The 16,910-nt window shown below is 42.5% G+C and overlaps 1 protein-coding gene across 1 annotated transcript; it reads right to left on the bottom strand.

Moving 5' to 3' along the window:
- Window positions 1–3,945: 3,945 nt before the first annotated feature.
- Window positions 3,946–16,000, bottom strand: sh3bp4a (SH3-domain binding protein 4a). The gene is made up of 4 exons (XM_061067255.1): window positions 15,877–16,000; window positions 13,108–15,455; window positions 4,349–4,537; window positions 3,946–4,170 (listed from the first exon to the last, which is right to left on the bottom strand). Exons 1-4 carry the CDS (start codon window positions 15,998–16,000, stop codon window positions 3,946–3,948), a joined length of 2,886 nt encoding a protein of 961 aa, XP_060923238.1.
- Between the last annotated feature and the right edge of the window lie 910 nt (window positions 16,001–16,910).

Raw genomic sequence — 16,910 nt, 5'->3', positions numbered from 1 at the left:
TCGAACTGCCCTCCTCTCTCTCTCTCTCTAACTGGGCTGAGTCGCCTGAATGTCTCTCGCCCCCACACAGTCTGGTCTTGCGTCTAATTTATTCGGCTGTCTCCTCGCCGTCTCTCAGGTAACAGCCGAGGAGTGGATGCTCAGGGACACAAAGTGGGCCTCCTAACAAGCAGCTGAAACCTCTTCTCTGGAACAAGCAGGGGAGCAGTTGGCAGGTGAGAGGAAGGTGGACGACGTGAAAATAAATCTTCGGTTGTGCAGCCCAGTGGAGAAAAGGGACCGAGAACCTTGCAATTAAACTTGATGCGATTCAGTTTCTCTGCTTCTTACAGAGAGTAAGTTTGAGGTCGAGCTTTGTTCTCTTTGTGCTTTTCAAACTCCTCTTTGTTATCAAATGTTGCTCCGGTGATTTATTTCATCTCACATACAGGAAGATACTTTACAGACAAAAGGAAGCTTTTTATTCTTCCTAGCTTTTGTTAAAATCTCACTCTAAAAAACCCACGACATAGATTTTACAGCATAGTTTTTAAAGACATAAATACTCATTTAGGTTAAATTTTGGCCTGATAAAGGATTATTAAGGGAGTTACTCTTGTTCCACGTATTTCCAATATGAACCACAGAACTGAAGGCTCAACAGTCAAACTGCACCAAATTCCACATACTCATCAATATGGTTTTCTTAAAGGTCCATGCAATATTTTTTGCTAATGTCCCGTCAAAATCTGCTCAGTAGTTTTTGCGTTATCTTGCTGAAAAAGCACCCACACAAGGTAAAACTGTAACCTCCTTGGGGGAAGTAATAAAAAAGAAGCCTATAAAGTGTTTTTCATATGGCGCTTAAAGTTGACATGAATCTAAATGATGCGGTAAACACAGGCTTAATGAGTCTCATCAATATTTTATCCCCAAGCTGCTAAAAACTCACAGGCTTTTTATTTCCCCGACATATAATTGGGAGCAGGATTGATGTCGTCGTCACGGATTTGTCTGCAGCATCATTGGAATAACTTTCTGACAAATGCAATTTAGAAATCACAACATAGTCTATTTGAAGATTGTTAGTCTATAGTCAAGTTTGGAGAAATTGCAGAGGATTTTATGGACAGAAACATAGACGCAGATATGGGGGAATAAAATCTGGAAGAAATCTGTTCAAAAATTATCTTTTCATGCAGAAAAGATCAAACCCCTCCTCGAGTCGTGTCAAGTGATAAGAACTCTGCTTTGCCTTCACGCCCCCAATGAAAACACCAGCTTCAATAGCTTTGAGAATATGGAGATTAACCTGTGTTTATTTATCTTCCTCTAAATATTTCAATCTCAGCAAAGGGAATGTTCATATTTATAGGTTATTTACTCATTTAGAAAAGTATTTTAGTGGGTAAGATTGAAGATGGGAAGCTGTTGCCCCATTAGAAGTAAAGGAATTCAGGCTGAATGATTTCAAATGTACACAAAGTGAAATTATATCTCTTTTATAGAGGCCAATTAATTAAATAGATCAGGATCCTTAAAGCAACTGTGATACATGTTTTTGTAACAATATAACAAAATAAAAATATGAAAACAAAACAGAGTTACCAGGAGGACAACATCAGTGAATGTGAGTGTGAGTCATTGAGAGGCAAAGGATGGGTCTGTCATGGTGGCCTGTCTTCTGAGAGGGGACGCATAATATGCTTTAATTAACTGTAATAAACACTGTGTGTGTGTGAGTGTGTGTGTGTGTGTGTGTGTGTGTGTGTGTGTGTGTGTGTGTGTGTGATTTGTTTTTCTAGAAACAAGACCACATATGGATGGAGTTGTGCATTCATGTGTGGCGTTTGTGCATGACTAGGTGTATGAGATCATTTGTGCGTGATATTGGGACATGTTTTCTGTGTGTAGTGTGTCTGTGTGTGTGAAATTCATGCTGATGTCACACAACACTCAACACAACACAGTCACTTTATAAACGCTCCTTTGCAGAAAATCCCACGGACATGATTCACAAGAACCACTGCTTTGCTGCACCTCTACAGATTATATAAATATATAAATGTATTTTAAATGCACACAAAATGTACTGTATATACACACATATATATACATGTATATTATATTATACACAAATATAAGGTAAATGGACTGTATTAATCTAAACTTATTCGCCTTTTATCATGAGTAAGTTCTTGTATTCACAGAAAACACTTTGCGCACAGTGATTTGCATTTTTCCTTTTAATTGATTTCTTCTGACCAGGAACACTGAACAGAATTCAGATCGGCGACAAACCATCACAGTCGATACAACAGGTGAAGAATGTGTCAATACTCAGTCGGCATTCAGTACAAATATATAAACTCTGTGCACGTTGTCTGTACAGATCAGGTTCAGGAAACAAACAGATACAGAAACACAGCAGCAGCCACAAAACAAACAGGAAAGGAAACGAATCAGACAAACAAAGAAAATCCCAAAACATTGAGCGCGTCTAAGCTGACTATTCATGCAGAGACGATAAAATCAAAAGGCTCCGTAAAATACAAATTCAACGAAAACTGGATCATTTCTGTGTCGTTTTCACCAGACACCAGGCAAATGAAGAAGTGGACTCAGAATTATTAACTGCACAGTAGAGACGGGAGGGAAGCTGAGATGATGCAGGTGGGATGGATTGAGGGTCGAAGGGAGGAAGGGTCATGGGGGGGATGGAGAAATTAAAGAAAAACAGATATTCAGTGGTGTGTGAAAACTAAGTTAGAGGTTAGAGGAGTGGATGAGGTATTTTTGGTGCAGGAATGGGAGGATTCCTGTAGGCGTGGCCTTTTCCTCCTAAATCAGAGAACTCAATAAAGAGGAAGTCGAACTCCACTTCCTCCAAACTTAAAGCCAAACGGTGATCGTGGAGTCAAGTCACAGTGTCAAGGTCCCTCAGATGCACTCGCTCGACCAATTGCGAGTCAGACAGCTGTCAATCAAGATGTTACTTCCCTTTTTTACGTCACCAAACAACAAATTAAAACCAAAATTATCAGAAAACAGGAACCGTGTTTGAGACAAATATATATGAGGTATATTTTGACTTGTCCCATCCACTAACATGGAGGAAGCAGGGTTTACATCGTACACTGAAGCCACAATAAAAATTATTTGATTTACTCTATAGACGTCAGAGATATAAATAGGTACAAAAATAAATGTACGATAATAATTATCTAGTTGTCATGGTAATATACATTTTCTTAAATTAACCTGTTCAAATATTTATTAGTATTTTGGATTAATCAATTAAAAATGTTTTTGGCAAGAAAATCAGTGTTGAAAGTTCTCAATGTGTGAATGTATGAAAACATTTTTAAAATCATATGCTTGGCCAGCAGATGGCAGCCTAGCAGAAACAGATGATTAGGACTGGAGGGGAAATTAGTTTTTGTTTAAAGTTTGACAGGGCAGGCAATCAAATCAACTTTCAAAGATGAGGAAAAGGTCAGAGGTCACGGTCCGTCTGGTTATGTACAGCAGTGGTTGAGGTCTCTGATGTCCTGAGGTCCGAACACAGAAAATCTAACAAAATTTTACATCAATGGAGAGATAGAGACAGGAGAAGGAGAGATACATGGATAAAGAAAAAGGGTGAGGTAGAAGGAGAGGAAGCTGAAAAATTTAGTAAGAGGCAGAAAAGAGAGAAAGAGGCAGATCCTATATTTTCTCATCGCCGAGCCAGAAATCGTCCATTGGCGTTTTTTACAGTGTTGCATCAGTACTGATCCAAAAGACCAGGATGTGCCTATCAATGGTTAAATCTCTGATGTCCGTCCCAAACTTTGTGTCCTGAAGGTGTCCACTATAGATTTACTCCCCTAATGAGTAAAAGCAACACTGAGTTTCCACGTCGTCGCTCACAAGCTGGAGAATAAAATCCTCAGGAGATGAGATTCCCCACCTGGAAGCAAACCCTCAGACAGCAAAGTCTCCGTACCCGGTCGGGCAGAAGGCGGCACTGCGGAGTGTGTCGAGGCAGTTGACGAGGATGAGGGCGCCGGTGAGGTGCTTCCACCTCTTGGTGATGGGGTTCCTCATCTTGTCCAGGCCGACGTGGAGCTCCTGGATCACGTCTCGGTAGCTGTCGCCGACGTGGGCGGCCCACGTCAGGAGGAAGTCGTAGGCGGGCTTCCACATGGACTGAAGGAGTCGGGTGGCAGTCAGAGAAAAGGAAAGAAGAAGATTTATTTAGTTAGTAGAAGGATGTGGTGCAGGTCAGGGAAGAAACCATAACATTTTGGGGCAGATCCGGATCAGAAAGTGGATCCAGGAATGTTTTTTCATAAACCATTGTATAATTCTATCCCCGCCTTCTCACCTCGTTGTCCAAAAGTCCGTTCTTGTCGCGGTGTGGCGCCTCGTACGCCTCCATCTGCTGCCTGGACACTCGGGCCAGTTTCTCAGCCAGTTCCCTCCACCGCGCCGCCACCTCTACCGCTGTGGTCAACAGGACGAAATCCATGACCAACCGGGCAACCAGACCCTGGCAGTCCATCTTCAGCAGCGCCTGGCAGGTGGAGGAGAGAGCAGGCAGCAGAGGAGTGAGGTTTGGATTACAGAAAGCTTGAATTTATGATATGGCAGAACAATATGTATGTAGACAATGAGAAGAGGTGTGATTCAGAGTTTTCACTTTAAAACTGGGTTAGAAAACTAAATTTATCTCCATCCGCACAAGCACTTTTAGTCCCCTTTGGTAAGAAAACACCTTTTCTACAAAACATCTGCATTAGTGTGGACAGGGCGTAAAACAAAGAAGTGTAGATAAAAGCCTAAGATCCCCAAGAAAGAGAGAGTGTCCGTTTCCTTGAGGCTTGCAGCAAAGAAACCCCCCCCCCCCCCTCCCCCCTGCAGAGAAGCTGAGAGGTATCACCACAGGACGATGCAGCACTTTGAAGCTTGTGTACGTATATGTGCGTGTTCCAAGATGTGAGAATCTGCAGTAGATGAAATCCCCTGCTCGCTGGAAACCAAAAATCCCATCTCCTCGTGGCCACACATACACACACACACACACAAACACTAGTTATTCTCCAGTGAAATGAAACACCTCAGCGGCCGCCGTGCGTCTCTTGCCTACATCGTATTTTCCACTCAGCCGCTTTTGTTAATGCCCTGTATTTTTTAACCTTGATTTATTCAGGTTAGATGAGTAAGAGCGTATTCACAGCGGCAGCCTGAGGGACGCAGCGGCTCACAGGAGAGGGTTAAGGATTAGATTCACCCACTGTTTCTCAGAGGAAGACTCTTCCTCTCTGTAACAAGAGCACCTGACGTATTTATGTTTGCTTTTCTGCCTTTGGGACTAGTTGAAAGATAAACAACTAATCTCAGAGAGGTCATGATTTTAAACAGAATAAATTAATGATAATTAGCCGGAGAGGTGAGAATTGAAATTACAATTCTTCCTATGCAGACTTTATTTTGAAATTGAGGAAATTTTTACCCCATGAAGCCTGGAAAAACAAGGTGTTTCAAATTTCCAAAACTTGGGAAAGTGTGGACTGCAGGCCTATTCGTGGCAAGGTGGATGCATTTTCAAACGAAAACCTAAAACAATTAATTCCACCTCCTGCTCTTCTAAATATGATTACTTCTGGTTACAAAACTCCAAGATGGCGCACGACACAATGCCGAGCTCTAGGCTTCGCAACGGCAGCTTTAAAGCCCCAGGGTGACGTCAGTTCCCCCCCCACAGCGCCCACTCGGCTTATTAATGGCTTCATCAGGACGGATGTATGTTGAGTTCAGTGGTGCGTGAAACTCCTCATCACCGAGGACTTCAGAGGCGATTTGTCTTAGCGGCCTTCAGCCAGAGAATAAACAAAAAAAAGATGAATCCTGAACGCAACACAATGTGATTCATCCCTTCTTACCACTGATAACTCAAATCCACACAAACATCCATAAATCATAAATCCATAAATCAGGCAAATTCATAATACTTGTCCAAGAATTCATCTAACGCTGACCGGCACATGTTAAGAGATCTTATTCAGTTTGAATGGAGCTGCTCTCATCTTTTATATAATTTCCAATCATTTTCTGCTTTTGGAATATTATTTTTAAAGAAAATGCTGATCTCTGGGTTCCATCTCCACAGACATCAATGAGGACAATGTTTTTTAAAAAGCATCTCTTATCACATCTGCTTTTGATTAATTTCAAGTTCTTTGCTTTCATGAATAATTTCAGCGATACCAGGGTTTAGAAGCACTAAAAAAATAAGTGTTCGGTGCCATGCCCCAAAAAAATGCAAAGTGTAAATCAAATAGATTCTGCTCTTCCTTCACCAGTGGAGCCTCAACTTAATTTAATTGAGCTCGAGTGGTTTCAACAGCTTCAGCCTCTCTGTCTGTCAGCTGCCGCTTCAAAGCAGACTGGCACACAAACACACACACACACACACAAACACACACAGACACACTCACGCAGTCTCCTATGACCCAACCACTCTAATCTGAATCAAAAAGAACCACCTTTTTAGCTGATTTCTCTCCATCTATCAAGTTCAAATTCATGGGGAGCAACAATATGTGAACACAGTAACAGATTATAATGAACTACAATGACACACTAGGAAAACAAGCTTAAGGAATACAATGACAAGAAAACCTGATGATTGAATCCATTGAATTGAATGTGCTTTAAGATGGTATCGGGCAATTTCTGTCATTTATGTAGAATTCTACACATTTACATGCTTTGCTGTAAATGGCATGTAGAAAATACTTTAAATGGCAGTGAATAGTGAATTATAGATGGATATTTTAGCCTCGTACATCAGTGTGTGAGGTGTCATCAGAATATTTAAACCTTGACTCTACACGTTTGTATACTGCAGGTCCAAAAAACGTAATGTTCGATTTATTCTTTCATATAAGCTGAAAATAATTTATCATTTCAGCTTTTTGTAAATCTATATTCACCTCTCTCTCTCCCTCCCTCCTGCTCTATCTCTCGCCACCACCTGGCTGTCGAGCACTTTGGCCTTCCATTGTGATACTGTGACGTCTGCTGATTCAGGCTTCAAACACAGGTTTCAGGCTAAATATAGAGCCGGGCCAAGCTATCCACACACACACACACACACATACTTGAGCCGCCTGCTTTCTCGGAGATGAGCATGATGTCTTCAAATGCAAATCAGGAGATGTGCCCTTTAAGCCGGAAGGGATTAAAGGCAGGTGACTCAATGAGAAACAGGAAGGAGTTTTTGCTTCAAAATAAAGGTCAGGGGTTCAGGAAGCGCACGTAGGCACAGTCATTAGAAAAGTGTTGTCAGCCTCTGAGACTAAAAGCTGCACCAGATGGTAATGAAGGGTCACCATCACGCACAAGGACACTTCGCCAGTTGATGCTTCAGTTCCAGTTGGAGTCATATAAATGGAAATCAGGGAATATTCGTTTCTGTTGGGAGTGTTTTGGAGAATATACAATTTTACCATCTACATAAGAATTTACTTTATTTTACTGGTTAAGAGATATTCTGTTGTTTATAGTGGGGGAAACAGAAATAGACTCCTGTGGTACCAAAATACTGGTGTTTAGAAGTTCTGATGCATCTTGAAACCAATAATATCAAAAACAATAACAACTTGAATCGTGTTGTTTTCCCCATAAAAAAACCAGAGTGCCAACAATTTGAGTTACAGCTGCACAGGCATTATGCCGTCCCCTGTCTGTTGCCTGGTTTTGGTCGATGTTTCCACATTGTTAACCAACAAGATGATTCTGGTCTATTAATAGAAAACCAGCTGCTCCGTAAAAGACGACAGTGTCTGAAAAACAGGAGATAGCGGCGACACGCAGGACGCCGGGAGCAGACGGACAGACAGAGCTGACAGCTGACCGGCCCGCTGTCAGCTAAATGAGCCTCGCTTCCACAATACTCAACAGGGAGGAGGGAGATGGGGGGGGGGGAGCAGGGTGGATAATGATAGTGACAGGTAGAAAACAAAAAGAGAGGAAAAGGAGGAAAATATGGGGCATCAAAATGTCCTTTTAGACTTAATTTTTTTAAATGCAGTTGTATGTGATCGCTGTATTAATGAACAATGTATTTTGATGTATTTACATATGGACAGCAACACCCCATATATGTACAATTATTGCTGGATGAATAAGTCTTAACTGACTATTTGTTCAAATGCATGATTGGCACATCTTAAATTGTTGTTATGAGAGGCAGATGTGCATAATGCAGATTTATAATTCATCTAGCTCTTGTTCCTGCGGAGTTTGAAAAGGCCTAATGTGAGTAGCTATGTGCTAATGTGGGAGTTGAACCAATGTCAAGTGTTGAGTGTCTGAGAATTGACCTCAGAAAATCCGATGCTACTTCTGAAAAAGGCAATAACAAAAAATAGCCCAGAGGAAGAAATATCTGAAGGGTAAAGAATCATCAGGCGGCAGGGAAATCAACTCTTCAAACAAACACCTTTAAACTCCCACAACTTGTAGAAATAATTCAGTGTTTGTAAGAAAGGAAAAAGCACTGGCGGGCTTGAGCCAACATTAGGATTCAGGGTGGGAATTAAAAGTGATGTTCTTCATGTTTCAACAAACGGCTTAATTAACAGTCTAGAGACGAGTGTGCATAATAAAGGGGCGAGAACAGTCAGGAGACAAATTAAACTCAAAAAACCAAAACTCACTAAATGAATAGAAGAAGAAAAGCAACCCCATTCATCATCGTCCATTTCGCTGACACACCACAGCTCTGTATTTAAACTATAAACTTTAAATGCTCGACCTGCTGCTGTTGTGGTCGAACTCTAAATCAGTTGTTGAACAGCTTTGCTCCGCAGCAAGAAAAAGTCAGATTACTTAGAAAAGTCCTTCATGCAGTTTGAACTTGGCTGTTTTATCAATTTAACAATCTCAGCCCTAACTCTCCTTGCTCTGTCTGATCGGCCGCGGATGATCTTTTGTTTCATGGTCGAGCAAACCTGCAGCAGCCAGGTCGGAATAATCAGCCTGGCTGTTAAATAATCATCACAAAATTAACATGCTGTTTATTTATTGGCTGTCCCAGAAGATTGACGAAGCTGTATACATTTATGAAGAAGTCTAATTTTCGGAGCTGCTGTGGGTTAAAGTTAAAGGCCTTGGTTGTGGAGGGGGGTCTACGAGCAGGGGATTGATACGGCCTCGGCCGGAGTGATTCACCTCCCCTCTCTGCGTGGATCTATTATTAAACGACACTCTCCTGGCCTTTCAGCCACAGACAAGCACAAGAGATGTCTTTCTCATTTGGTCCTCTGCCTAGTAACTGGAGCCACCGCGTTAAAAGATCTGCCGGGGCGGTGTCGGATGCCCCGCCTGGCCTCCAGCTCGGTCCTGATCAATGGCTGCTCGCATTTCACATGGGAACACCTGTCTGCTGTAGTGTGGCTGAGAGGGGGGGGGGGGGGGGGGGGGGGGCTCTGACGCTGAACAGGGCTTGTTCTACTACAACACTTCATTTTTGTTTATGTTCCAGACTGAGATGCTTCATTAAATCTCAAGTGCAGCATCTCTCTCTTTGAGAAGAACTTAAATTAAAATTCTACGCCGGGCAAAAGCTTTTACTTTTATTCCTTTTCGCTTACGACAAGTTAAGCTTGTTGCTTAAAGTGTCAACTGTGTTTTGACGTTTGTACTTTTACTGAATACAACAAATCCTAGCGTTTTTTCCACCATCAGGGTATGTGGAGACATTGTGGTCCTGCCGCAGTATCGAAGTCTCACCTGACAATTCACCCCATTTTAATATTATTATCATTTAATTATCAATCAAAAACCAAACTTCAGAATCAATCAATACTACAGCCAGCCAGCAGGCGGGCGATCAATATGCTTTGGCTTCACTTTTAGAGGCTGGCATCTCGTCCATATTAACAAACAGTCCACTCCTTCCTAATGTCCTAGATGAGGACACGAAGGCTTCACAGCCAAAGACACAGAGAATTGTCTGTATTGTTGTTGTTATCTGAAAAGATCAGCTAACAACCCGGGGCTAAACAAATTAATTAAATCAGCGTAATGAGGTGAGGAAGATCACTTTGTTCAATTTGTCCACTTTAGAGTAGAATGGTCCATCCCCTCTTTAACCAACACCTCTCCCCAACTAACTAATGCAAGTGGTTTGGCTCTTTTATTACAATGTTTGTCCTCTGTTCTTGAACTAGACACTTATTTTTAACATTTTGCAGAGTAGTTTGGATTCGGGTCGAGCAGATAAAAGCCACATTATTAAGAGGAAACAATGAAGGCCTTGTTTGCTAATCGTGGATTAAAGCCTGAGGTTCTCAGTGTGTAAATATTTTACCGAGTAAGAATTATATAAAATGGGCTGTTTTGTTGTTGAGGAAAACTTTTTGCCGTGATTCAGTATGACTCACTGAAACTTGCTGTAGCAGCTTGATGGCAATTTAGTGATCTATGGGGAGAATGTTACAGGACTCACAGATAGACACAAAAACACTTTCACAAAATGGTTTGGAATAGGTGAAATACAACAACTAGCTGAGCAGTGACTTTTTCACAGCAAGAGAAAATGGATTTTAGAGTTGTCTGGAAATCCAGGAGAGAAAATCAGTTCAAAACAAAGCAAAAAAATCATCACTATCACGTAGATACATACAAATTGCAAATGTATTACCAGAGTAAATTCTGAAGGCAAATGTCACAATAATTCAAGGTTAGACGCAACGCCAGTCTTTTTTATCTGTGGCTGCATTCAGCCAGGGAACATTATACAAGGGTTACATTTAATACAAGTAGAAACCATGTTCTGGTCCAACGTTTGCTGCATGTCCTCGAAAATTGTACCACTATGTGGACGATTCTTCCATCAAGGTCAACAACACAACTTTCTACCTCGTTCACTGCTTCAATAAAGAACATCTGAAGCCACTTTTGCAGCCCTTTCAAGGTGGAAATGGTGCTCTGCCTCGTGTGGGTGGCGGATTTAATCAGTGAGGCTTCATCCATATTATAAAAATGGAGCATTTTTAAACTTAAGCAATCTCATTTCACACAATTGTTTTATCTGTGTATCAGTAATAATCCCTGTCCAAAACAAACTCACTATAGAACGTAACGAACACTGAGAACTACAAATAAGAAACAATGGTGAAAAGTAAAGGCATGGATTTCCTTTCTTGGACCAGTGGCATTCTTAATGGTGTTCGGGGGATTCTCTGTATCTATACAAGTGTGTCCTTGTTTCACTTTCTTGCAAATATCAGCAAAACGGAACTTGGCTGAGTCAAGGATGAAACCAGATAGGAGACAGTAAAGCATACTGCAGGATAAAGAGCCTCTGCAGGAGGAGTACGTGGTCGCCAGAATAAAAGCTTTTTTATGAAACATAAAAGCTTCCCTCTTTAGCTTTAGACTCGGTGAGATTAAGGGGGAGGTCACATGACTTAGAAACAGGGGGAGGGGGCAGCCGCCTGTGGATTGTTCCGAGCAACAGTGTGAACAGCAAATAAGTGCCACTCTCATTTATCTTCACAGCTACTGTTTAGAAAGGCACTTTACCCCCAGCTGCTGCTGACGCTGCCAGCTCGAACCCGTGGCCACAATGAGCATGTCAACGCACGCTTCATCAACGCTGCCTGGATAAACAGCAGTGGGAAAATGTATTTTGTTAAAGTACTTTTTGAATAATGGTGTCTAACGAGGGGAATGTCTCAGGACAGTTTTTTCTTCCCCTCAGGGTGCCAGCGCTGTCGGAGAAGAAAAACACACCGAGGCCTGTGTGTGTCCGTTTGACAAAGTTGTTTTCCCTCCAACTCCAGATGTTAAATTTTATTCATGTGCTTTTTCCTTTATAGGCTTTTCTCCCGCAGCCCTCCTGCCCCTCATTATTCATGTGATGGCTGTTCCCGCTATGAGCCGCCTCGGGCTGAACACAAGTTGTTTAGCATTCGGGTATGAGAACGTGAAGATTCAAATCAGATTGTGTCACATTGGATGCTGGAATTATTTCAGGGATCCAGTGAGTCAAGTTTCATTATTCAATATTCAAGAACTCCCAGAGACAATCACAGCCTGTAGATTAACCCCCTAAATATACACCACATTGGAACAGGATGGGTTTTGACTTTAAGATTAAGTTTAAGTCCACTACCGTGTCACCTTCTCTTTGTACTCATCATGGTTACAGTGCACTGATAAATCAGGCTCAGGGCGACTCTATCTGTATGGGAAATTGGATTTTTGTTCTTTTTAGCTTCAGCAAGGCTCAACTAATGACGCAACGACCAGCTGAGAGACACTGATAGAAGTTGTCTCTTGCTTGCTTCATAATGTAAATCATTTAAGTGTCAGCGGCAGGGTCACGGAATAACATTTTAACGTCTTTATATTTATCTGGGACGTAAATGCTTGTAACAGTTGGGAGGATACAGGAAAAGAAAATCAATTTTCTTTCATGACAATTGCAGCTACATGCAAATATTATCTTTATCCAGCTTCATGAATGTGTGTGAATGTAATTTAAATTTCAATCCATCGTTTCCACGTTTAGCACAGGCAAGTAAAGATGATAAGATAAGATGATAGACTTCATTTGGTCGTAAGAGCCCACATAAAAACAAGTCAGCACCCCATGCTTTGTCTATTGACTAAGGACAGTCCCTCAGCCACAATGTCAACATTTTAAAGCTCATGTTTATGGTTTCAACCTTTAGATAAAAACTTTGTGCTGCCTAAATAACAGTGGAGATTAAGAGGAAGAACATAAGGGAAATAGGAAGCGACTATTAGTGCCTTGCTTAACGACATTCTTAACACAGTTGTAAAACAGTTGCCCTTTCTGTTTTCCTTCGGCATTTCTAAGCCAAAAGACAAAGATTAGACGTCTAAATAATACAACTGGTTTGTTTTAGGTGCAACACAATATGGGAGAAAATACAAAGGGATTTCTTTCAAGTCAAAGAATCAAAATTAAAGGCTTATGCCGAGTCTGTGGAATTCTTTTGTGGTAATTGCTTGTTACCAATGCCAGAAAATATTTGTAATGCTCAGGTTTAAAACATTGTGACTAAAACTTAAAAATGACTGAACAAAACACTTTCTTCTTACCATCATGAGTTCCCTCTGGAATGACTTCCTCTCCTTGTTCTCCATGTTGATACACTCTTCTTTGAGTTTCTCTAGAACTGACGCCACCCGCTCTGGCTCGTTGTCCAGCTCTGTCCGGCAAAAATAATTCAACGGCAAATTCCCGTACCCCAGGGCGTCTGCAAACGCTCTCCAGTTTCCCACATTCTCCATTAAAACCGTCCTCACAGTTGCATAAATGTACGTAAGAAACTTGCAAGGCTTCAGGATCTGCTCCAGTAGAATGGTGGTCGTCAGGTCTGGCCCACACCAATAAATGGGCTTGACCTTGCCCAGAACCAAAACGTTTTTGGCATGGACAAGACCCATCTTCCCCTGATAGTATCCAATGTACCACTCCTTGGTCCGCAGCTGCCCTCGCAGTTTGATTTTCTCCTCACTGAGCAAAGCAATAACATCCCCTTTCTTGTACTCCAACAAATAAGTGCTCTTGTGCTGCCTGATCACCGTTTTAATCAACTTCCCAAATTTCAGGCTGGTTATGCAACGGTCCTGAAACTTTGGGTATTTGGAGGTGACAGCCAGTGGTGAGAGGACAATCTTATCCACCTCTTTCTTTTTCAAGAACCTTCTCTGACTGGATGTCCTCGCTCCAGTCTTTGGTGGTGGCTGTGGCGTTTGGACACAGAACTGGGTGATAATACAGTCCAGGGCGTCCTTGACTTGAACCCTGAGAGTGAAGTCTGAGATGCTGTCGGGGTTGTGTGATGTTATCATGTATTGGAGCCTGCTGACCTTCCCCAGTTTGACCTGAAATCCCCGAATCAGGCCAGCGCCTTCACTCGCCTTCACCTGGTAGTTGGACATGTTGGAATACAATCCCACCTGGAGGTCCTGAGGATAACCCAACACATACTGGTGCTTCCCCCACAGCTGAAGGGCCACTGGTGGAGTTGAACTGGCCTGCCGGCCCACCTCGCTCACCAACAAGGTCTTGGGGGCACAGTCGTGTCCAAACATGGCCACGACTGTCTTGAAAGACGGGTGGATGTGCTTGGGTCCATAAACACCCAAAGTTACTTTCCTTTGCACATGGTCCCAAACAGTCATATTGTGGCTGAGATACTGGGACTGAGCAACAACAGCAATATACATGCAGGGTTCTAAGCTGTCCAGCTGCACCTGGACTGTTTCTTTGTAAATGTAAGCATTAGGAATCGGTGTGTAAGGCCCCTCTTTGCAATCGCTCCGAACACAAAGGACTTCAGCAGTGTGACAAGTGTCTTTCTTCACAGTTACTGCTACCTTCATCTCCAGCGTGATGAAGGACTTGGTCTCCATGTTGCTGAGCTTTATCTCCACCACAGGGCTCAAAGTGGAGCAGAGGTCGGTGTTAAGCTCCAGTGGAGGGTCCAGTAAGGCTTTCATGGAGATCTGCTGGTGTTCTCCATTGCTGACGTGACCCTCGGGGATGTGCACGCTGATATGGGTGTCTGGAAGCTGAACAACTCCTCCATTACTGTCCAACATGCACACTATGTTGGTTTCCACCGGCTGTGTCTGGCCCCACCCGGGACTTTGGCCCAGAGACTGGAGGTCGTGACAAGACCTGGCGAGCTTCCTGTGGTTTAACCAAGCAGTCCTAAAATCCTCCCTGCTCTGAAACTGCTCTGGTGAAGGAGCCTTAAGGCCCGTGAAGAATCCCGAAGACGGTAAGGTTGGATCAGACTGTGCCTGCAGAACAGACAGTTCTGAGAGACTATGAGAACGTTTACTCCTGAAAAACGGATTATCCCTGTGGAGGTTTGGTACAACTTCCTGGTTTGGGCTGGTGGGGGTGGTGGTGTTAACATGGCAGCTGCTGAACCCATTCATTGAGCTAGTGTTGAAGTTGGAGCAAGATGATGGTGAGGCCAAACCGTCGAACAGAATAAGGTCTGCTGAGTTCCTTAGACCCACATCTTTGCAATTTTGATCTAAAGAACAGATAAGTGGGTTCGCAGAGAAGGTGCTGTTGTTGTAAATCGGGGAGGGTCTAAGGGTCACGCCTGTCCACTCCCCCAAACCCCCAAACTCCTTTGACCCATCCTCATATCCTTCCCCGAGACTGTCGATCATCCCACTGTCGCTAAGCGAGGAGTTCCTGAAGTTGACCGCTTGGACGTAGGCGGCTGGGATGTAGCCCATCTCCGTGTTGTTGTGGGCGTACCACCACTCTCCCCCTGATGTGTCCAGCACATAGAGCCGATCGCCTTTGGAGAATTTCAGTGTGGTGAAGCTGTTGGGGCAATAATCCTTGATGGCAACCACTTCCTGTGCAGCTCCAAAGGAGGAGGAAGTGTCCAGCCTTAAGGCACTGGGAGAAGGCACTGGAAAGGAAAAAAGACATCAGACCACATCACAATTTTATCTCATTAAACTATTAATCATAGTCTTCTATTTGTCTTGATTGCAGAGTGTTTGTAGCTTGTTTGGACCTATTTTAGACAAGTGCACTTATTCTGTCACTGGCAGATTATCATCAACATCACCATCTGAAAGCAGCAACAACATTTACAGATCACTGGTTAAATGTATGAGCAGATGAGCGGCATAATATCCTATTTTTAGCCCGCCTCATTGGCGTATATAGAGCATGTAAACAAAGCGCTAATTCAATCGCTGAAGTGAAAGAGCCAAGAACAAAAATAGGGTTATGATTAATTTAAATAATTAAAACAGATTGTTTCAATTCTATCAATATTGACAAATTGAAACAATACTTGGACAATACGTGATGGAAACACTGACCTTTGACATCGTTGAGACTGGCCCCGGTGACCCCTTCACTGAGGTCGATGAGTGTCCCCTCCGACTTGCAGCGAGGGAGGACGTGGTTGTTGTTTGTTACTCTGATGATTCGATGGGCAGCCATGGCTGGTACTTATCGTAGCATTCTCTCATTGGCAGCCTTTCATCTGGAAAGGGAAACAAACACAAAGGATTTCACGGTGGAAGCAGCCAGCAAATATTAAACACATCTGCATTCAGCCGTCTGGCTGATGCTCCGTTATGGAGCAAAATCCAAAAGCAATACTGCAACGTGAAGCGTTATTTTCTAGATCAGTAACATAATAAGCAGCAGCAAAGCTCAGAGCGCAGCAGCAGAAAATAAGGTTGACAAATGTCACTTCTTTCTTTGAGTTATGAAGGTTGTGCTGAGGAGAGAAATGAGCTCCCTGCTGAACGTGGAGAGAGATGATTCAGAGGAGGAGTAATCGAAAAGCAACATAGAAACAGAATCAGGAGAGATCTAAGTTTTGAATTAAAGTGTCGGAGGTCAGAAACAGTGTTAAACACGAGGAGAGAATGTTGTGAGCAAACTTTTCTATTATGACATTACAGTTATTAATATGCAGCAGTAATCAAATCTCTTAGTTAACATTATCCTTTAATTTGTATGAAAACACAAAGTCGTCAGACGACTGTAATCTGATTAAAGTGGCTGCACTAAACTGTTTTGCTCTAAAAATTTTGTTCCCTTCAGTCGCAGGAGACTTTATTACTCAGACAGGATGTGGCAGAGCGGCGACAGCGACAACGTTTGCATTTGCACGCTAATTATGCCATTTTAATATTATTAGAGGCAACACAGATTGTGGAAGCTGCCATGTAAATTACTTTCACTGATCATCTTAATTAGAGCTTCAACGTTTGGAGCCAAATTTCCCCCAATAAAATATTTTTTTATTCGTACGCAGTCTGTTTCCAACAAGTCATCGTGCATCCTGTTTTCAGTCAAACCTGAAAAAGCCACCCAGAAAATAATGAGCTATTATTAGTAA

Source organism: Limanda limanda, chromosome 23 (assembly GCF_963576545.1).
Source record: "Limanda limanda chromosome 23, fLimLim1.1, whole genome shotgun sequence".
NCBI classification, from domain to species: Eukaryota; Metazoa; Chordata; class Actinopteri; order Pleuronectiformes; family Pleuronectidae; genus Limanda; species Limanda limanda.
The sequence above is the reverse complement of the archived record's forward strand: the minus strand, read 5'-3'. Positions and strand labels throughout refer to the sequence as shown.

Coding starts and splice junctions, on each gene's coding strand:
- sh3bp4a (XM_061067255.1), bottom strand. CDS start 16,000: ATGGCTGCCCATCGAATCATCAGAGTAACAAACAACAACCACGTCCTC. Junction 15,456..15,876: donor CAGTCTCAACGATGTCAAAG/GTCAGTGTTTCC, acceptor TTTCCTTTCCAG/TGCCTTCTCCCAGTGCCTTA. Junction 4,171..4,348: donor ACGGACTTTTGGACAACGAG/GTGAGAAGGCGG, acceptor CGACTCCTTCAG/TCCATGTGGAAGCCCGCCTA.